At 47.4% G+C, this 22,633-nt stretch overlaps 1 protein-coding gene across 1 annotated transcript in view; it reads right to left on the minus strand.

Annotated features, from left to right (window-relative positions):
• RHPN1 (rhophilin Rho GTPase binding protein 1) overlaps nt 1-22,633 on the minus strand; it is a 62,775-nt gene that overhangs the window by 20,860 nt on the left and 19,282 nt on the right. The window contains exons 3-7 of the mRNA XM_083749165.1: nt 16,982-17,110; nt 6,368-6,443; nt 4,522-4,599; nt 2,423-2,547; nt 96-262 (exon numbers count right to left, since the gene is read on the minus strand). Coding sequence (XP_083605291.1) covers nt 96-262; nt 2,423-2,547; nt 4,522-4,599; nt 6,368-6,443; nt 16,982-17,110 — 575 coding nt within the window. The remainder of the gene's footprint in view (nt 1-95; nt 263-2,422; nt 2,548-4,521; nt 4,600-6,367; nt 6,444-16,981; nt 17,111-22,633) is intronic.

Consider the following 22,633-nt stretch of genomic DNA (forward strand, 5'->3'; position numbering starts at 1 on the left):
ACCCACGGCAAGTATGCAACCATTTAATGTTTATTCATTGATAAAACAGTATATATATTTGAAGTGGAAGAGGGGTGGTAGGGAATCTGACGTACCAGACGCCTTCTGGAAAGCCTCGATGGCGCAGTCCACGCCTTGCAAGGTGGTACGGTCCTGCCGAGCGCCGATCTGGGTGTGCAGGGCGCCGATATTGAAAAGCACGCTCCCTTTTTCGAAGGCCAAGGCCCGCTGGTGGGAAGGCACGCCCGTTAAGGAGTCATACCTAGAAGCAGCGAGACGAGGAACTCTGTGAAACTGGAGAGGTTTGGGGAGGAATAGCAATCTGGGCGCCTCCGGGTGTTGCCAGACTACAACTCCCATCGTCCCTGAACGTTGGGCCATTCTGGCAGCAGGGGTTGATGGGAGTTGGAGTCCAACCACCTCTGGAGGGCCACAGGCCCCCCCAGCAAAAATGTTGGGTGGGACTGGAAGAAAGGAGATGTAATACAGGGCTTCTCTGGGTGACACTTTATTCCGCATTCATCCTGATTTGCTTGCACAATGCTTATGCAACTGTCAGACTACATCCTGCCTTTATTACACATTTGTTATGATTTGGCTATGCAGTGTTTATTCATCCTGATTTGCTAGTGCCTCTGCTCCCATTCTAACACGGCTCGTTGCTTTTCCCAGTAACCTTCCTAACCACACAAACACACAAATTGTGTGTGTATGTGTGTGGATTTGTTGAATCAGCGCTGGTTTTTTTGAGAAAAAGAGGTGCCGGAGCTCACCATGAACGCCTCCCTTGTTCTCTTACACAGTCGCATCTTGGAAGCCGAACAGAATCCGTTCCGGAAGTCCGTTCAACTTCCAAAACATTCACAAACCAAAGATGGCTTCTGATTATGATCCTGCAGCCAATCAGAAGCTGCAGAAGCCCCGCCGGATGTTCAGGATCCAAAGAACGTTCACAAACTGGAACACTCACTTCCGGGTTTGCGGCATTCGGGAGCCAAAACATCCAAGGACCAAGGCGTTTGGGATCCAAAGTACTATGAACCTAATAACCTTTGCTGTTATCTGCTCACTTTGATCTGATAGAAGAAAGGACATTGTGGCTGTGTGGTTGAGCGCCCTGGGATGGTTAATACGAGTTGGGTGATGATCTCGTTCCTCAGGTCTTTGTAGAGAGGAGGACGTGGGCCGCTGTTTCGGTGCTACTGTCTCCACAGGGGCAAAGGCATTTCTCAGGCGGGATCTTCAGTAGAAGTTTGGACTTGGCAAAGAACTCTTAACTTCTGGCTCCACCTAAACTTAAATCCCTAGTACAGTGGTACCTCTGGTTGCGAACGGGATCCGTTCCAGAGGCCCGTTCGCAACCTGAGCAGAACGCAACCTGCATCTGCGTGTTCACGGGTTGCGATTCACCACTTCTACACATGCGCAAGTGGCGAAACCCGGAAGTAACCTTTTCTTGTACTTCCGGGTCGCCACAGGACGTAACCTGAAAGAACGTAACATGAAGCGGACGTAACATGAGGTACCACTGTACTTCAAGACTCCCATAAAAGTGCCTGGCTTAAAACCGTCTAGCCAAAACTTCACTCTTGTGGCCTATCCCCACAACACCTACTCACTATGGGCCCCACTAAAGCAAACAGTCTAATTGGCCAACGTCTAAAAGATATTGAGCATCAGAACAACCTGGCCACTATAAGGAAATTCTGCCCTTGGTATGTTCATTTTCCACCTCTCCATTTTGATTCTCTGGCCACATATCTGCACAAACCTATTATCCCAAAATACAGACGTGCTTTCACACTTGAACCATAGAATTGTAGGGTTGGAATGTCCCCCCCCCCCGAGGGTCATCTAATGCCAACCCCTGCAATGCAGGAATCTCAGCTAAAGCATCCAGGACAGAGGGGCTTCCAATCTCTACTCAAACACCTCCAAGGAAGGAGAGCCCACAACCCCCCAAAGGAGTCCGTACAAACAGCTCTTACCCTCCCCCAAAATCCCAATGGACAGTCTTGCGGCATTAGATAACTGACTCTTGCTGCTTTGAGACGAAACACTAACAGTACTGAATAATAAAGTGTGCTGATCATACAGACAAACACCTGTTGTTTGCCTTCAACTTTAATATTCCTTGGAGTTTTAAAGCAGAGGTTGGACGGCCACTCGCCAAGAAATCTTTGGCTACGATTCCTACACTGCAGGTGGGGGGGGTTTTGGAATAGAGGACCTTTGGGTGTCCCTTCAAGCTGCACGATTTTATGATTCTAGGAGCTCAGATCACGTTTCTAAGCACGGGGGCCCTGTTCGCAAGGCAATCGCTGCAGGGGGATTTGGCTGGGCTGGACCAGGCTTGCCCACCCCCCACCCCCGGCCAGGTTTCCTCCACCCACTCAGCAAGACCAGGATAGGCCCAACTGACCAGTGGAAGAAAATCCCCAGGTTCTTGTTGGGAGGGAAGAAGCGGTTGTCCAAGAAGTAGAGCTGGCTGTAGTATTCCATGAGCAGCTCCAGGCCTGCCTCATTCCGGCTGGGGGTGCGCATGGCCTGGAAAGAAGGGGAACGGGGAGGGGAAAGGAGAGAGAGAGAGAGAGAGAGAGAGAGAGAGAGAGAGAGAGAGAGAGATGGAAACCTGGTCAGTGCAGGCAATACTAAGCTAAGTGGAGCCACGGTCCGGAGCAAGGCAGCTGCCTACATACATATCAGATCCATGAGGACCAGAGCCTTGCTTTTTATATTTAGGAGAGGGGGCCATGAGGTCATAAATACACTCTTCACTGGCTGAGGGATAAGCAGCTGATCGTAGAATCCCAAGCAGGTAGTAACAATAATGTAGTCGTTTTCCCACAGCGACGTCATTTTTGCGAGGGTTCACGTCACATGCGTGAACTTGTGCCAAACCAAACAGCAACCCTGCAAGGCAGGGAGTTCAGGGATAATTTTTGAAAGATAATTTCATAAGTTGTGTATCATTGCCTCTCAATTTGTATGGCATATGCTCTTGGACCCGGGTGCAAGGCAGGCAGGTGCAGACGAGGGCTGGGCAATATCAGCTTTCCAGCATCGCAGTATATCAACCAGCCAAACATCACGGTCTTGCAATATACCGTGAAATGGAAAACACAAGCTGCTGTGGCCTCAAGCCTGCAAACTGCCAGGTAAAATTGCTGCAGCTCTAACCGCAGGAGCAGAGGCCATTTTACCCCCCAACCCAGTGGGCTGGGACAACGTAGCTCGTTTGTATGGCTCAGCTGGGGCGCGGGAGGGCTCCCCGTCCCCAACAGAGCCAGCGCCGGGCTGGGGGATCCTTTAACTCCTCAGCCGAGAAGTTAAAAGATGCAGAGAGAGGAACAAGCTGTATCAGCATCTCCCAATTTAGCTTCCTTCTTCCTCTGCGCAGTACAGTGGGACCTCTACTTACGGACATAATCCATTCCGGTGGTCCGCCCGCTGGTCGAAACAGATGCTAGAAGAGGCGTATTGTGCGCGTGTGCGGTTGGCAGCAGTGTGCTTCAGCGCATGCGCAGAAGCCGCTTCCATATCGCAGCAAACGTGGTGTTTACTTCCGGGTTTGCCGTGCACGCAACTAGGAACATCCGCGAGACGAGGCATATGTAAGCTGAGGTTCCACTGTATGAGGGCAGACTGGGATGGCGGTTTCACTCAGCGACGAATCACTTGTGAAATTGCCACCGCTCTCAAGTCCCTCTGCTAGAAACACTCAGTGGAGGAAGTCGCTAGCAGAGGGACTCAGGAGCGGCGGCAGCTTCACCAGCGATACATCTCTGAGTGAAGCCGGCATCACGGTCTGCTCCTCATTCCCGTCCTGCGCGATATATTGATATATCACCCAGGCCTAGTGTAGACAAAGTCAAGGATGCGGCAATAAACACCTCCATTTGGCGCTTCATCCTAATAATTGGTATCTGAAGAAGTGTGCATGCACACGAAAGCTCATACCAAGAACTGACTTAGTTGGTCTTTAAGGTGCTACTGGAAGGAATTTTTTTTTTTTTTTTTTTTTGACTATGGCAGACCAACACGGCTACCTATCTGTAATAATAATTTTGTTATTTATACCCTGACCATCTGGCTGGGTTTCCACATCCACTCTGGGCAGCTCCCAGCAGAATATTAAAAACACGATAAAACATCAGACATTAAAAACTTCCCTAAACAGGGCTGCCTTTAGAAAAGTCAGATAATTGTTTATTTCCTTGACATCTGATGGGAGGGCGTTCCACAGGGCGGGCGCCACCACTGAGAAGGCCCTCTGCCTGGTTCCCTGCAACCTCACTTCTCGCTGTGATGGAAGCGCCAGAAGGCCCTTGGCGCTGGACCTCTGGGGGCTGAATGATGGGGGTGGAGACGCTCCTTCAGGTCTACTGGTCTGAGACCGTTTAGGGCTTTGAAGTTCAGCACCAACACTTTGAACTGTGCTCGGAAATGTACTGGGAGCCTAAGGACAATCAGGGACCCAGTGCACAGCAGGCTATTTCTCGAGAGCAAAGCTGCACTCACCTGCCGCAGCTCCACGAGGTCTTTGATCTCACTTTCGTACAAGGCACCGTCCTCGCCATAGTGCTCCCAGATCATCTCCTGGAAGGGCAGGAACAGAAAACAAGAAGAGGTTGCTCTGGCAGCTGCTGAACTTCCTATACACAGTTTCTATACTGATCCCATATATTTCCACCCTTAAGAACGTAAGAGGACCCTCCTGGATCAGGCCGATGGCCCATCAAGTCCGGCATCCTGTTCTCACGGTGGCCAACCAGATAATAATAAATAATAATAATAATAATACAGTGGTGCCTCACAAGACGAAATTAATTCGTTCCGCAAGTTTTTTCTTCTTTCGAGTTTTTCGGCTTGCGAAGCACGGTTTCCCATAGGAAGGCATTGAAAATCAATCAATGCATTTCTATGGAGACCGTCCGGGGACAGAGGGGAAGGCGCGCGCCTTCCCCTCTGTCCCCGGAGATTGCGGGGCAGGCAACGGGGAGAAGCAATCTTCTCCCTGCCACCCCTTGCTTTTACCAGGTCCGGGGACAGCGGGGAAGACGCGCTGTGCTTCCCCGCTATCCTCGGAGCTTGCGGGGCAAGCTTCGTTTTGCGAAGCAAGCCCATAGGGAGATGCGTCTTGCGAAGCAGCTAAGAAAACGAAAAACTCCTTCGTCTAGCAAGTTTTTCGTCTTCCGAGGTGTTCGTCTTGCGGGGCACCACTGTAATTTATTATTTATACCCCGCCCATCTGGCTGGGTTTCCCCAGCCACTCTGGGCGGCTTCCAACAAAATATTAAAATGCAATGGTCTGTTAAACATTAAAAGCTTCCCTAAACAGGGCTGCCTTCAGATGTCTTCTAAAAGTCTGGTAAATAAATAGATACCCATTTTGGGAAACCTGCAAGCAGGTTTCGCACACAAGGGCAACTCTTCCTTCCTGTGGTTTCCAAAAACCGGGATTCAGAAAAATTGCTGCCTCAGACCCTGGAGGCAGAACATAACTACAGTGGCTAGGAGCCATCGATAGCCGTCTCGTCCTCCACAAACTTGCCTGATCCTTTTTTTTAAAGCCATCCAAATTCATCACTGCCTCCCGTGGGAGTGAATTTCACAATATGCTATGCGTAGAATTTTGCTTGCTAAATGCCACCCGCCTCCACAAAACAGCGATAAATTAACCTTGATCTAGCCTACTGCACAAACGCAAGGTTTAAATCCACTGTGTTTTGCCTCAGATTCCCGTGCAGCGGCCTGGCTGAAAAAGCTGCCCTGCCCCGATGAGCATGCATGCATAAGAAGGAGTCTCCAGACAGGGGGACCCTGGGCTTCTTAAGAAGCGTGAGCCCCCCCAAACCAATGTCCCTGTGCTTAACTCTCCGAAAAAAAGGGATGCGGGTGGAGCTGTGGGTTAAACCACAGAGCCTAGGGCTTGCTGATCAGAAGGTCGGTGGTTTAAATCCCCGCGACGGGGTGAGCTCCCGTTGCTCGGTCCCTGCTCCTGCCCACCTAGCAGTTTGAAAGCACACCAGCTCAAGCAGATACATAGGTACCGCTCCGGTGGGAAGGTAAATGGCATTTCCATGCGCTGCTCTGGTTCGCCAGAAGCGGCTTAGTCATGCTGGCCACATGACCCGGAAGCTGTACGCTGGCTCCTTCGGCCTATAGAGCGAGATGAGCATGCAACCCCAGAGTCGTCCATGACTGGACCTAATGGTCAGGGGTCCCTTTACCTTTAACTCTCCGAAGCCGGCCTTCGGAAGGCAGAATCGTCCCAGACTCTGATTGGCAGAAGACTCTCCTACCCAGGGTGGCTTGGGAGACTCAGCCAGATGGGCTGGGTATAAATAATAATTATATATGATACCTTCAGGGGTTCTGCCCAGTCCAGCTCCTTGGTCTCTTTGAGCCCCAGCGGGACCATGGGAACACTGATGGAGTCACTGGGAGAGAGAAAGAGATCACAGGTCAGGGGCAAGACATTTGCAGAGATGGAAGTACCATTTTTTGCCACTTGCAATTCCTAACTTTTTCCATCTTGAATCCAGTTCCCCCCATTTCTTTTTTTTATAATTTTTTTTTAAAGGTCATTTTAAAATATCTTTTTTGCTAAATCGTTTTTATTAATTTTCCAATAAAAAACATCGAATTAACATATCAAATCATAATCCATAATCTCCAAACTCGGCTCTATGAGTGACTCTGAGTCAACTCCCTGGGATAGTTTACTGTTGCACAGTGTGTCTAAATTTATTGTTGTACATTGTTTTAATTGTCTGTTTTAACCATATTTGCACATCAGGTTCTAATGCTCTGAGTGTCCTCTATTTCAGAGGCTTCTACACTGCAGCCTCTTATAATTGTTTTAACTGTGAGTCTTTTAGTTCTTACGCTCTTACAGTTGTTTTAACTGCACATTTTTATTTGTTTTTAGTTCTTATCTGTTTTAATTATCAGTTTTTATCCATCCATTATCCGTGTTTAATCTTGTATTTTATTCAGATGTTTTATCCTATGCCTGTTTCTTTGTCCTTATTTGCTCCAACATTTATCAGTTTAAAAAAATCCTAACTGCTATTTTATTTATATATTTTATTATCCTGGTCTGTGACCATAATAAAGTTCATTCATTCATTCAATCAATCAATCATAATCCAATAAAAATAAATAACTAAAATAAAAAAGATCAAATTATCTTCCAAATTGTAATTATTAATTTTTGGACTTCCCATGGTCTGGACCTTGAAGTGTATCTCCAAATCTCAGTCCTGCCTCTCGTCGTTATTTCCATATTTCCACATCTCTAACACTCTTAACTTCTTCTTTTTTTATAATAATTTTTATTAAGTTTTACATTTTTATTATAATAACAACCTATCATGTAACAAAAAAATAATACAATTCCCAAATTTCCCCCGGCTTCCCTCAACTTCCTCTTCTGGTTTTTTCACATATTAACTTCTCCTGCTTGCTTTGTATCTTAACCTTAAGTTCTTTATATTAAATATTGTTATACTTTTACCATTTTAACATCACCTTCATAATTTCTACGTGTTGTTTTTTTTGTTAGATTTAAGTGTTTACTCAAACCCTGCTAGTGAGTCCATTTACGGCAGCCTTAGCGGCAAGGGCTAGACCTGGGGCATACCAGCAACGCTGAATTGTGTCGATAAGTTTTTCTCTTCCCCAGTGGGTGCACTGGTGCAGAACCCTCAAATGTTTGGGTACCCATAGCCTGGGCATTATGAGTCTTTTATCTGGGAAATACCAAATGCCATTTTCTGAGTGGGCCCCTTGTTCTTCCCATCTTTTGATCTCTTCTGGGGTCGCAGTTTTGTACATCTCAGTGAAATTTACATCTGATAAAATTTGTGGTCCCTGGAACTCATTGTCAGCAGAGAGGGGCTGAAGGGCTGCTTCCTGTGCTACGTGGTCGGCACGTCGGTTTCCTGTGGAGACTGAGTCCCTCCCTTTCGTATGTGCCTTGCAATGTACTACTGCAATAGCTTCAGGGAGGTGTATAGAGTCCATGAGGTGCTGTACTAGGGATGCGTGTGCAATTTGAGTACCTGCCGCAGTCAAGAAGCCCCTTTGTAACCAGATCTGTCCTGTGGCATGTACCAACCCGAAGCAATATTTTGAATCTGTGTAGATAGTAATTCTTTGTCCTGCCCCTAATTCACAAGCTCTGATCAGGGCGATTAGTTCTGCCGCTTGCGCACTGTATTTGGCATGGACAGGTCGTGCCTCTAAAATCTCGCTGTCGGTGACTACGGCATATCCACTTTTCCGTTCCCCTCCCACAACCTTGGAGCTTCCATCAGTATACAGGATGAGGTCAGGGTCTGTTAAAGGAAGGTAGTCAAGGTCCTCCCGTGGTTTTTCCACATGGCGGACTATTTGAGAACAGTCGTTCAGGGAGGGGCAAAAGGGTTGCAGGGTTGAGAGAGTTTACTCTTTTTATTGTGACGTTTGATGGACTGAGGAGGATGGCCTCGTATCTGTTTAAGCGTTGTATTGTGAAACGTTGGCATCCTTGCAAGCTAAGGAGGGTAGCGACAGCATGGGGAACGTTCACAGTTAGTTCGTGCCCCAGGACAGTTTCCTGTGCCTTTTCTAGCAGCAGGGCTGCAGCTGCTACTGCTCTAAGGCATCCTACGTTTCCTAGTACAGTAGTGTCCAGCTGAAGGCTGTAATAAGCGACGGGCCTATTTTTCCCTTGAAATTGTTGTGTAAGGACACCCGAAGCTACTCCCTTATTTTCGTGCACGTATAGAGAAAAGGGTAGTCTATAGTCCGGGAGCCCGAGGGCAGGTGAGGTTCTCAGTTCTCTCTTAATAGATTCGAAGGCTTCAAGCGCCTCTGCAGACCATTGTAATTGATCCGGGGCATTGTCGTGTGTCATTGCTGTAAGAGGGCGAGTGAATTCTCCGTAGCGCGGAATCCATGCTCGGCAGAATCCGCTCATACCAATGAAGCCTCGGAGTTGTCTCTTAGTTTTTGGCAGGGGTAATTTGGTTATCGCCTCAATTCTGTCTGTAGTTAGTGCGCGGGTGCCCTCTCCTAGGATGTGGCCGAGATATTTAACCTCCTTCTTACAATATTGTATCTTTTTTGGAGATACTTTATGTCCCTTTTGTGCTAGTATGTTTAGGAGAGCTATAGTGTCCCTTTTGCAGGATTCCAAGTCCCGTGCACAAAGTAAGATGTCGTCAACATAAAGCCTCAGGGCAGAACTTCTGGGTAGGGTTACGTCTGACAAATCCTGATGTAGTATAGATGAGAAAATGGCCGGGGATTCTACATATCCTTGCGGTAAGCGGGTCCAAGTTAGTTGCCCTGTCTGCCATGTGAAAGCGAAAAGGAATTGGCTTTCCGGGTGCACGGGGATGCTGAAGAAGGCAGAACATAGGTCTATGACAGAATAGATCACAGTTCCCTCCGGGATGGTGCTTAAAAGGTGGTGTGGATTCGCAACTACAGCGTGTCTGGGGATGACGAAGGAATTCACGAGCCTAAGATCCTGAACCAAGCGCCATTTGGTGGGGTTTGTATTAGGCTTTTTGACAGGAAGAAGGGGTGTATTACAAGGGGAGGCACATGGGACTAAAATTCCCATCCTCAAGAATTCTTCAATCATCGGGGTTAGTCCATCTATTGCGTCTGGAGGAAGTGGGTATTGTTTAGTGGAAGGGAAAGGTAGATCCTTCTTGTAGTTGATCTTTACTGATATCGCGGATTTTAGGAGTCCGACGGAGGTTGACTCGGTTCCCCATAGGGAAGGGGAAACGCTACTTAGTAATTCGGGTGGAAGATCAATAGTTGTGGTGTGGGCTTCCTGCAGGACCCCTTGAAAACTGAAAAGGGATTCGTTTGGCATGTGTAAATAAATCCCTTCTTGGCCACATTGTATGGTGGCGTTTAACTTACAGAGCAGATCCCTCCCCAAGAGATTGACGGGGCTAGATGTCAATAAGAAGGTGTGCTTAACAGATAGCGGTCCTACGGAAACCTTTGCAGGTCTGGAAAGAGGGCAGTTCCGAGGGATTCCATCCAGTCCCATTACGGTTCTGGTTTCTTCCCCGGGGGTCAAATGGCTGTTGGTGAGAGTGGAGTAGGTGGCTCCCGTGTCCAAAAGGCAATCGTAGGACTGCCCGTCAATTTGCATTGTGCAGATTGGGTCTGAGGATGACAGTTGTAGGACGGGACAAAGAAAGGAGAAAGAGGCGGGATCTGCTTCTAATTGTCAATGCGGTTGGTATTCGTCCATCACCATTTCATGAGCTGAAGTGGTGGTGCGGGTGGCCGATTTAAAGGGATTCTGAGGATCTTGAGTGGGGTTCCTAGGTCTCGATTGTGGAGGGGGAGGCCCCGCATGATATTGCGTCTGGGTCGTGGGTTGAGTGTGTCCATATGGGGAGTTTGATTCTCTGGGTCTGTGGTAGGGAGGTTCTTGATAATCTGGCCTGTATGTTTTTAAGTCTCTGTAGTCAGACCTTGTAATTTCTGTTAGGAGGGGGCAAAATCTTCTTATGTGCCCTATTTCCTCGCAGTTGTAACAAACACGCCGGTCCCGGGAGTCGGGTCCCCTTGGTTTGGTTCTATCTTTGTAAGAGGGGACCCCTCCTGCATAAGCTAGTACTCGCGGAGAGTCGGGCTTTTGATCTTTCTTTCTCCGCTCGTCTCTTGAATTAAAGACTGACTTGGCAATGGAAAGAATTTCGGTTATAGTCTTTCCATCATACCCCAGGTGTGAGTTCAGGGCTTTCCTTATATCTGCCGTTGCCTGGTCCTTGAAGAAGCCTTTAACTATGACATCATGTTGGGGGCTCTCCGGGTCTATCCCACCCCAGGTTTTTATTGCGGAAACCAAGCGGGAGTAATAGTCGGACGGGTGTTCTTCTGGCCCTTGAAGGACGGCTTGGACTTTCGTCCAGTTTACAGTTCGCTGACCAGCAGCTTTGATTCCATCTAAGATGGCTTTTTTGAAAATTTTTAAACCCCATATGCCATTGTCTGTGTTATAGTCCCAGTCAGGGTCATTAAGTATCGTCTGTGCCGTCAGTGGGGCCATCGAGGCGGGACGATTTGGTTGGTAGTCTTCTCGGGTTAAAGCCTCCCCCGCTTTTGCTAGTATTTCTCTCTTTTCTGCCTCATTGAAAAGGGCCCCAAGCAACATATGCACATCTGCCCATGTAGGGTTGTGAGTGGAAAAGATGGTGGCCACCTGGCAGTGGCATTTGTCAGGGTCGTCCCTTAAGGAGGGCATCTTGTCAGACCAGTTCATCAAGTCTGAAGTTAGGAAGGGCTGATGAGTAAAAACCATGCGAGGTGGGTCTCCTGCCCTGGCTGGGGGTATAGGTAATGCTCGCAGAGGGAAAGCGCCTTCTATTTCTCCGTTTTGTAGATTATCTGTTTCTGGTTCTGCTGGAGACGGGTCCCTCTCTTTCTCCGTTAAGAAATTGCCCATCGAGTAAGGGTCCAAGATCCAAGCCTACTTGGTCTTCTCCTAAGTTGAGTGTACTTGAGGAAGGGTTGGGCGGTGAGGTATTCAGTATATCTTGAGAAGGGGCAGCAGCGGGTGGGTTTGTTACGCTTTCTCTCAGTCCCGTACCTTGGGAAGGGGTAGCGGCGGGTGGATTTGTTACGCCTTCCCTTGGTCCCGTGCCTCCTCCACCAGCTCCTGTTCTGTCTCCCGCCCCAGGTCCTGGCGGTCGGGGAGCCCGTGGTTCGGGGTAGTAGAAAGGAACGAGGGTCCTATCCAACTGTTCCTCCTGGGCTCTGATCTCATCATATGGAGGGGGTCTGGTTGGTTTTAAAACAGCCATTTGATGGGCAATTTGGGCTTGTTGCCGTTGAAATAGTTCGCGGGCTTCAACGAAGAGGTTAAGGTAGTAGAGCTGGCGAGGCTTTTCGTCGGCTAAGTATGACTTAAGTGCTTGCATTCTTACAAGGTTAAAGGAACCATGAGGCGGCCATTGGGAATGTGGTTCCAGGTGGTGGGTGAAAGCGACCCACGATATATTACAGAGATCCCTCAGCTTAGATTTGGAGAGTCCCTTTCTCCCTCTCAACTCTTTCCAATTTTGGAGGACAAATTGTAGAGGGGTATCGGAATCCTCTCTGGGCCGGTAAGGCTTCGCAGAAGCCTTGTTGCCAGGAGGAGTCCAGTCAGAGTGCTGAGAAGCGTGGGCTCCCATTACTCTTTACTACAAGATGGGGTTTCGCTAGCGATGCGCACTACAGACAAGGGGTAAACAGACAAAGGGGAAAAAAACAAACAAAAAAGAGGGGAAAAGGGTAGAGAAAAAAATAGAGTCCTTTCAGTAATTGAGGTACCTCGGTTTATCTCTATTGAACCTAGTCTTGTCTATTTTAACCTGGCATCCATAATTCTCAAACATCAGCCCTGAATCCACGGGTCCCTTCCTCTACCCGATACTCAAACACAAATCCTCAAATTCTACTGCAGTACTGCTTACACAACTGGTCCTAGTGTGGGGCCCCAATCCATGAGCCGCCCCTTCTTCCCTCCACGACAGCCTCCTGCCTAGCCTTTGAGACTAAGTTCGAAAGCCCTACTGGACGCTTGCGCAGTGCAATGCCAGATTAGGGTCCGAGAAAATGAAGGTTTGGAAAGGAAGCAAACGACCTTGCTTTCTCACGTACCTGGGTCATCCCTAACAAAGGTCGCCAGGCAGGAGGGGCGGCTTCGTTTGCATAATTAGGAGAGAGAGAGAGAGAGAAAGAGAGAGAGAGAGAGAGTGTGCTCTGAAGGACGCCTCCGGACGACTCCGAGAGAGGGACATCAGAGAAAACAGTAAAGAGCCACGCTTTCCCGGACTCAATTCCAAGACGGAAAACGGGGGAGAAAAGGGATAGAGAGATTAAGGCGTCCCTAGACGACTCCGAGAGGTAATGCCAGAAAACAGTAAAAGTACCACTATTTCCCCGGACTTGTTCCGCGTAAGAAATTGGGGGGAGAGAAAGGGAAAGAATTTGATGTTCCTAGACGACTCCGAGAGGCAACATCAGATAGTAAAGTTCCGCGACCTCCCTGGCCACTTTCCGAAAGGGGAGAATCGGGGGAGAAAAGGGTAGAGCTAAACGTTCCCGGCCGACTCCGAAAGGTAACGTCAGAAATGAAAGAAGGAAAGTCTGGCTGTCGTGGAGATATTACTTTCCACCCCCCTCCCAATGTGTTTTACTTCAAACCATACTCACGTTCGAAGATGTCCCCCGCAGATCCCGGGATCCTTTTCTTTTAGCCGGCTTTTACCTCGCCTTTGCTCTCTCTGGTCGGGCTTCTGGTGACGGTTGATTACCGCCCGCAAAGAGGAGGCAGGGAGAGGAAAAAAGGATCCCTGGGCTAAAGTTGCCCAGTGGCGCCCGATCCCCTCTATCTCCCCTCTCACCTCTGCAGGAGAACCAAGTGTCCCTGAGCACGGTCGCCAAAAACTGTTACCGGAGATTCCAAGGGCTCTCTTGGACAAATGAAGACACCGACCAGAGCAATTCAGAGCAAAACAGCAGCCAGTAGGCTCGGTCTTTATTTAAGGAAAGACTGTCGCGACAGGACTCCCACCGCCCACGAGGTGAAGCAAGATGGAAGCCCCGAACAAAGGATGACCCTAACTTTTATTAGTTGCTAATCCCCCAAACTACACCCCCAGAATTACATCATATTTACATCATGATTACATTAAAATTAGGAGGAGTCGAGGAGGGGCTTCACAGGTAATCCAAGTGTCCTGACACCTGGCCGGAGCCTCCTCTCCCCTCCCCACATGAGTCACCCTGAAGAACAAAGGGGAAGGGGGAAGTTTCCTGCCCCCTGAGGGGAATCCGGTCAGTGTCCTTTGTGAGAGTTTGTGTGGAATACACTAAAAGGTGCAGTTTTATTGTGTCCTTGATAGTCTCCTGTCTGGACCCATCACGATGGCTATCAAGGTAATCACGTTAACCCGGGGAAATCGCTGAGTACGTGACCGCTCGGTTGAAGGATTATGGTTGCCCAGCATCAGACCACCCCCCTTTGATAGTCCTAGCGATATGCAGTAAAATAAAAGTGGTCCGATGAAAATCCGTCGTATGGTTGATTTTTGGTGAATATAAAACGGCGAAAGACTTTGAAGTTCAAACCAGCCCCAAGTTCAGGAAACAATGTAGCAAGGTCTTGATTGGATCAGTCATGGTTGATTGAACTCGGAAACGTATCAGTGAGCTGTCAAACAGGGAAACAGCGAATGCCGGCTGCAGTACCAGCGCAGCCGCCACCAGGGGCGCTGTTCGGTAATGCTGATTGGTTGAAGCGGCGGTCGATTGACCCAGGGTTCGGTCGCCCGGTCTACTCATGTTAAAGATAGGGCGATGCGGAGCGTTACAGCGGAAAGAAGTCAGGGCAGCGCTTCCTTATTTACGGAAGGCTTTTAAAAGGTGACCCTCTAAAGGGACACCTCTAGGGTTGGGGAGGGGAGATGCGTGTATGTGAGAGTGTGGTGCTTGTGTGCTACTCGTGACAATGGAAGGAAAGAGGGGGGGGGTGATTTCCGGCGACAACAACATAAATTGTTCCCAATCTTTTTTAAAGTCTCCTTTGTCTTTGTCTTTAAGTCTTTCTGCTAACTTCGCCATTTCAGCAAATGCCATCAATTTTTCTTCCCATTCTTCTTTGGTTGGTATTTCGTCGCTTTTCCATCTTTGGGCTAGGAGTATCCTAGCCGCGGTTGTAGCATACGTGAAAAGTTTCTTCTTCTCTTTAAGCAAATCTTGACCTGAAATGCCTTATAAAAAGTTCCCCTCATTTCTGCTGCATTTTGCAATTTTGTTTTTTGTTTTTTAAAAAAACTTTATGAAAAACTTTCTTTTTAAAATTTCATTTGAATACACCCCATACAAAAAGAAAATATGAAGATACACAAATATCCATCACCTCCTAACAACTAAAGAAAATAAAAATAAAAAACACCACCACCAATACATTAAATATTACTCACAATACATTTAACATAAAATGACTTTTTCCTATATAGCTGACTTCGCATCTACTGCTTACTTCTATTTCTCATCCATTTTTCAACAGTTTTAGGACAAATTACATAAGAACTAGGGCTGCCATACGTCCGGATTTTTCCACCCACAGCTGGGAAATGGGCTCGATGGGTAGGACTCGAACCCATGGCTTCAAGAAAGCAGATTCAGACTAAATATTTTTTTGGGGGGGGCCTTTCTGACAGTAAGAGCTGTTTGACCGTGGAATGGTCTCTTTCGGGAAGTTGTGGACTCTCTTTCCTTGGAGGTTTTTAAGCAGAAGTTGGGTGACTACCTGCCAATGATTCTTTGGCTGTGATCCCTGCGATTGTGGGACCCTCCCACAACTCCAAAGTAAATGCAATTATTTACACCTTGGCGTCAGCTCAGGTTTGATACTGCAATTGTTCAGCGGCTTGTTAGAGTACCATTTCTATTTATTGCTGCTGTGTAATAGAATATAGATTTACTGAATGAATTAATGAGGAGCACAGAATGATGAGAATACGTAGCAAACTTTCCCCTCTCACAGGGTGAAAAAAGAGAGAGCTCCTCTTGCAGATCTTAAATAGAGACCTCAGACTGCAGAGGCAGGAGAGGAAGTGCTGGGTGATAAATCAAAGAGGGAGTATAATTCAAGCTTGAAACGTTTGACTCAGCATCAGGGATAGTCATCCCTTTCTGCAAGCCTGAAAATGAAGGAAAAGAGCTTTGCAGAGGCAAAGGACCAGCCCTTAAGATGAGGAAATTGGGGCAGCGATTCTTTCAAAGTAATTAAGTTGCTTTAAACCACACACACCCATGCAAAGGACTAGCTTTTTTAAAATAATAATTGTAATAAAGACAGCAATGAATTTTTCTAAAAAGCAAAACCAGCTTTGCAAATGGCAAGGGACTAAGGGAAAGATGCAGCCAGAACCTCCAGGTTTCCATACAAAAAAAAATAGCTTCCTGTGTGGTCTAATTTATTTATTACAGTTGTATTCCATATTTCTATCCAAGGAGCTCAAGGTGATGTATAATAATAATAATAATAATAATAATAATTTATTATTTATACCCCGCCCATCTGGCTGAGTATCCCCAGCCACTCTGGGAGGCTTCCAATCAAGTGTTAAAAACAATACAGCGTTAAATATTAAAAACTTCCCTAAACAGGGCTGCCTTCAGATGTCTTTTAAAGAGAAGATAGCTGCTTATTTCCTTCACATCTGAAGGGAGGGCGTTCCACAGGGCGGGTGCCAATACCGAGAAGGCCCTCTGTCTGGTTCCCTGTAACCTCACTTCTCACAGCGAGGGAACCACCAGAAGGCCCTCGGTGCTGGATCTCAGTGTCCGGGCAGAATGATGGGGGTGGAGACGCTCCTTCAGGTATAGTGGACCGAGGCTGTTTAGGGATTTCAAGGTCAGCACCAATACTTTGAATTGTGCTCAGAAACATACTGGGAGCCAATGTAGGTCTTTCAGGACCGGTGTTATGTGGTCTCAGCGGTCATTCCCAGTCACCAGTCTAGCTGCCGCATTCTGGATTAGTTGTAGTTTCCGGGTCACCTTCAAAGGTAGCCCCACGTAGAGCACATTGCAGTAGTCCAAGCGGGAGATAACCAGAGCATGCACCACACTGGGGAGACAGTCCACGGGCAGGGAGGGTCTCATCCTGCGTACCAGATGGAGCTGGTAGACAGCTGCCCTGGACACAGAATTAACCTGCACCTCCATGGACAGCTGTGAGTCCAAAATGACTCCCAGGCTGCGCACCTGGTCCTTCGGGGGCACAGTTGCCCATTCAGGACCAGGGAATCCTCCACACCTGCCCGCCTCCTGTCCCCCAAAAACAGTACTTCTGTCTTGTCAGGATTCAACCTCAATCTGTTAGCCGCCATCCATCCTCCAAATGGGCTCTGGTTCCAAATTTCGGGGGCAACTGCTGCCACCTGCCACCCCCCCTTACCTGTCATTCTGGTAGACATCCATGCAGCTGTTCAGCTCCTCCAATTCCTCCTTCAGCAGCTGCAGGTTGGAGTTGACGTAACTGAGTTCTAAGGCAACCGTTTCCTTTACTTTGTGGTTATTGGTGGCCCTAAAAAAACAAAGGACGGAGAAAATGCCACCTTATTCATCCCACTTGTTTCACACCTATCTGCAAAGGGGCTAACCTTGCAGAGCTGCTTCCTATTATTATTATTATTATTATTATTATTATTATTATTAATTTATTATCCGCCTTCCACCTTAAGGTCCCAATAAGGGTTACAGCACTAAAAGCAACTTAAAGCAACTTGCAGCCCTAACAATAAGGTGTCCTAAAAACTTGAACTTCAGGTGCCAAAGGCCAGGATAAAGAGGTGCATCCTCAGCGTTCACCAAAAGCTGCGCACCACAGAGGGGCCACCACATAGAAGGCCCCGTCTCTCTGAGATGCCACCACCCCGAAGTCTCTGAGGGCAGAGGAGCTACCATTCACCAAAAGCTGCGTACCACAGAGGGGCCACCACAGAGAAGGCCCCGTCTCTCTGCCAATCTCGGCACACGAGAGGATCTGTAAGAGGGAGTTTTTCAGATATTTAGGGCTTCAAACACCAATGTGAGCACTTTGAACTGGTCCCGGAAGCAAACTGGCGACCAGAGCAGCTGTTTTAAAACAGGGGTTGCACAAGATCTACTAGAAGGGAACCCCAGATGATAATCTGCCTGCTGCATTTTGGAGCAACTCAATTTTCCGAGTTGCCTCCAAGGGCAGCCCCACAGAGACCGTGTTGTAGTAATCTAACCTGGAGAGCACAGAGTACACACACTCTTTTGCCCACTACACTGCCCCGGGCATTCACACAGGTCTCAGCTAGATGCAAAGATAAAACTTTATTCACATTAGCCAATGACCATAGTAACATTAAAACATTACAGTATACGCAGAAAAGGAAATTTGACTCGTTTTCCATACAAACGGTGGCAAACATATACCATCAGCCTTAGAAGTCTCCCAAACTAAATCCCAAACACAGCTACTATACGGGGCTCAGATTTGGACCTGTTCAATCAAACTTTCTAAGGCAGATTTTTTTCTGTACCGCCGTGCGTCCCAAATGCATCGTTGAGACTGGACGCAAGTCTCCCTTCAGTAGAAGTACGGACTTGGCAAAGAACTCTTAATTTCTGGCTCCGCCTAAACTCAAATCCCCCTGGTTTACTATTCCTAGTAAGATTCCCATAAAAGTGCCTGGCTTAAAACAGTCTATCAAAAACTTCACTCTTGTGGCCCATCCCCACAACACTATGGGCCCCACTAAAGCAAACTCCCTGCTTATTTAACTTATATGCAGAATTCATCATGCGAAAGGCTGGGCTGGATGAATCCCTAGCCGGAATTAAGATTGCCAGAAGAATATCAACAACTTCAGATAAGCAGATGACACAACCTTGATGGCAGAAAGTGAGGAGGAATTAAAGAACCTTTTAATGAGGGTGAAAGAGGAGAGCGCAAAATATGGTCTGAAGCTCAATATAAAAAAAACGAAGATCATGGCCACTGGTCCCATCACCTCCTGGCAAATAGAAGGGGAGGAAATGGAGGTAGTGAGAGATTTTACTTTCTTGGGCTCCATGATCACTGCAGATGGTGACAGCAGCCACGAAATTAAAAGATGCCTGGTTCTTGGGAGGAAAGCAATGACAAACCTAAACAGCATCTTAAAAAGCAGAGACATCACCTTGCCAACAAAGGTCCGTATAGTTAAAGCTCTGGTTTTCCTAGTAGTGATGTATGGAAGTGAGAGTTGGACCATAAAGAAGGCTGATTGCCAAAGAATTGATGCTTTTGAATTATGGTGCTGGAGGAGACTCGAGAGTCCCATGGACTGCAAGAAGATCAAACCGATCCATTCTGAAGGAAATCAGCCCTGAGTGCTCACTGGAAGGACAGATCCTGAAGCTGAGGCTCCAAGACTTTGGCCACCTCATGAGAAGAGAAGACTCCCTGGAAAAGATCCTGATGTTGGGAAAAATGGAGGGCACAAGGAGAAGGGGACGACAGAGGACGAGATGGTGGGACAGTGTTCTTGAAGCTACCAGCATGAGTTTGACCAAACTGCGGGAGGCAGTGGAAGACAGGAGTGCCTGGCGTGCTCTGGTCCATGGGGTCACGAAGAGCCGGACACAACTAAACAACAACAACAAGAACAACAACAACAAGAACAACAACAACAACAATTCAAACAGGTCTCAGCTAGCTTGGGCCCCGAAAGACAGAGGAACAAAGTCCTTTTGGATCGGGCCAAAGGACCATCTCTGCGGCCCAGCATCCCCTCCCCTTGTGATTCATGGAAACCGCTTTTTCCAAGGCAAAGCAGCTCCAACACTGCAGATAACATCAGAGACCTATTCCATCACTCCCTGGTGCAGAGTGCCATGGGGAGGGTCCCTGCCGCAGCTCTGGAGGAGTTTGGGGTCGGTGACCCAGAAGATGCCTCTCAGCTCCCAGGACATCCGGTGTTTTGCTCCTCAATTATTTCCCGAAGCTGACGCAGAGCCTCCTGTGCATTCTTCCAAATCTAGCAGGGCGGCAGGGTTAAGCAGCCCAGACTCCCACACTCCCGGCAATCTGCTTCGGCGTTCGATTCCTTGCTTGAGAAAAGGAGCGTGCAAGCGATTTGCCCCTTGCATGGCTGGCCGGCCTCCTTCGCTGCTGAGCTTGGCTTGCAAGACTCGCGTCCTGCTAACCCAGCAAGTTTTATGTTGCCTTGAGCACGCCAAAGCTAAGAAAGGCGAAAGCCTCTCAACTGTTTTATTTTTTATTTTAAAAAAGCATATTCCTAGGGGATCTGTCAATACAAAAGCATGTTTTCCAACATCTTTCCCGGTTCCCCTTAAAACTGCTTCTTCCAATCACTGATTCTCCATTTAAACACAAGCACAAAAATCTCCAAACCTGCTGCCCCAACAGAATCTGTGATGGAAGTTCTCCGTAAACACCCATCAGCATTTCAGGGTGAATTATTCCAAATAAACACATTGTTAGGCAATCTTGCATTACAGACATGTTTTTGTAAGCCAACTTGTAAAAATAATAATATTTTATTTATACCCTACCCTACCCATCTGGATGAATTGCCCGAGCCACTCTGGGCGGCTTCCAACATACGTAAAAATAATAATCAAACATCAAACATTAATAGCAGGAATCTAAGAAAAAGTCACAATAATTATTATCGTGTTTTTAATATTCTGTTGGGAGCCATCCAGAATGGCTGGGGAAACCCAGCCAGATGGGCAGGGTATAAATAAATTATTTATTATTATTATTATTATTATTATTATTATTATTATTATTATTATTAAATAAACAAGTTACAGGTAGGTAGCCGTGTTGGTCTGCCATAGTTGAAACAAACAAACAAACAACATTCCTTCCAGAAGCACATTAGAGACCAACTAAGTTTTGGAGGCAGTGAGAGATTTTACTTTTTTGGGTGACAACTCTGGCCACCTCATGAGAAGAGAAGACTCCCTGGAAAAGACCCTGATGTTGGGAAAGATGGAGGGCACAAGGAGAAGGGGAAGACAGAGGACAAGATGGTTGGACAGTGTTCTCGAAACTACCAGCATGAGTTTGACCAAATCGCGGGAGGTGGTGGAAGACAGGAGTGCCTGGCGTGCTCTGGTCCAGGGGGTCACAAAGAGGCGGACACCACTAAACGACTAAACAACAACAAAGTTTGTTATTGGTATGAGCTTTCGTGTGCATGCACACTTCTTCATGCATGCACACGAAAGCTCACACCAATAACAAACTTAGTTGGTCTCTAAGGTGCTACTGGAAGGAATTTTGTTTGTTTGTTTTAAAATAAACAACTTATATCAAATTAATCAATATTCAGTAATCCATTAGAATTCAATAGTAAACAGTAACAGAAATGCAACTTCTTCAGTGATTTTAATCAATGCCTTTTTCTGCACATTTTGTCCCAGTAAACACATTTTGCATTACTCGTCTGGATAGCAGAATTGCAAAATTCAAAGGAAGTGTGGGTTTCAGTGGATGGCTGTGTCTTGGAATCTGCAGGTTCAGTTTGCTTTGAAGTGACAACTGCACCAAGTTTCTTCCCCATCTGTTACCTGACTTGCACTTTTGCAGCTGCTGCAATCTTCCCTCCCTTGCCCCGGCTCACCTGTCAACCCCTGACCTCTCCAAAGGCTGCTGTGGAGGTCAGAACCAGTCTGGGAAGCTGCTGAGTCACTTCTGTGCTCCGTGAATCACATCCCAACCCTGTCACAGCTCATATGATGCTAGTTTTGCCTTCCAAACACAGAATCCGAGCTGAACTTTCTGGGCATAGATCAGAATGTCATGGAAGGGTTGAGGGGTGTGTGACTGGCTGGCTGGCTAGAACTCTGAAGAGGAACCAACCCACGCTGCAACACTTTGTTGCAGTTGCAGCTTGCAGTGTTTAATGGATGCATTTATCAAACTTTTTTTTTTTTCTGGGCGGCCTTTCACCCCTAAAGGAAAGTCACCAGTGAGGCAGTTTCAGGAAGTACTATCTCAAAGCAGGGGTTTGGTTCAAAGGGTTCTATTAAAGAACGAAAACATGCTTCCCCAAACCCCGGGAATTGCTCTGTGTTTGCAGATTAAGAGCACGCTCAGCACTCCCAGAGCCCATGTGCAAGGCGGAGAGCTTAAATGCTCTTTCCACACCTAGTATCCCAGGCAAACCTAGCATGGAAAGAGCTTTTAAGCTTCCTGCTTAAAATTGGATATACATTTCCAAAATACCAAAAAACCAATAAAATAAAACCTATGTACAGCAACAGTGTTTTGTGTTGTGTAGGCTCCTATGATGTAAGTCATGGGCCTCGCCTGCTAGCCTGCTCCCTAAAATATCACTGGTCTGCTCCTTTCTATATATAGGGTGCCTACATTCTGCATGGACTGGTTGCATGGAAACATGTGCAAATGGCTTTAGATACCTATTAGGTCCATAAATTACCATATAGCATATAAAAAGGTAAAGGGACTCCTGACTGTTAGGTCTAGTCGCGGACAACTCTGGGGTCGCGGCACTCATCTCGCTTTATTGGCCGAGGGAGCCGGCGTACAGCTTCCGGGTCATGTGGCCAGCATGACTAAGTTGCTTCTGGCGAACCAGACCAGCGCACGGAAATGTCATAGAATCATAGAGTTGGAAGAGACCACAAGGGCCATCGAGTCCAACCCCCTGCCAAGCAGGAAACACCATCAGAGCACTCCTGACATATGGTTGTCAAGCCTCTGCTTAAAGACCTCCAAAGAAGGAGACTCCACCACACTCCTTGGCAGCAAATTCCACTGTCCAACAGCTCTTACTGTCAGGAAGTTCTTCCTAATGTTTAGGTGGAATCTTCTTTCTTGTAGTTTGGATCCATTGCTCCGTGTCCGCTTCTCTGGAGCAGCAGAAAACAACCTTTCTCCCTCCTCTATGTGACATCCTTTTATATATTTGAACCTGGCTATCATATCACCCCTTAACCTCCTCTTCTCCAGGCTAAACATGCCCAGATCCCTTAGCCGTTCCTCATAAGGCATCGTTTTCAGGCCTTTGACCATTTTGGTTGCCCTCCTCTGGACACG

The sequence above is a fragment of the Podarcis gaigeae genome (genome assembly GCF_964106915.1).
Source record: "Podarcis gaigeae genome assembly, chromosome: 7".
Lineage (NCBI taxonomy): Eukaryota > Metazoa > Chordata > Lepidosauria > Squamata > Lacertidae > Podarcis > Podarcis gaigeae.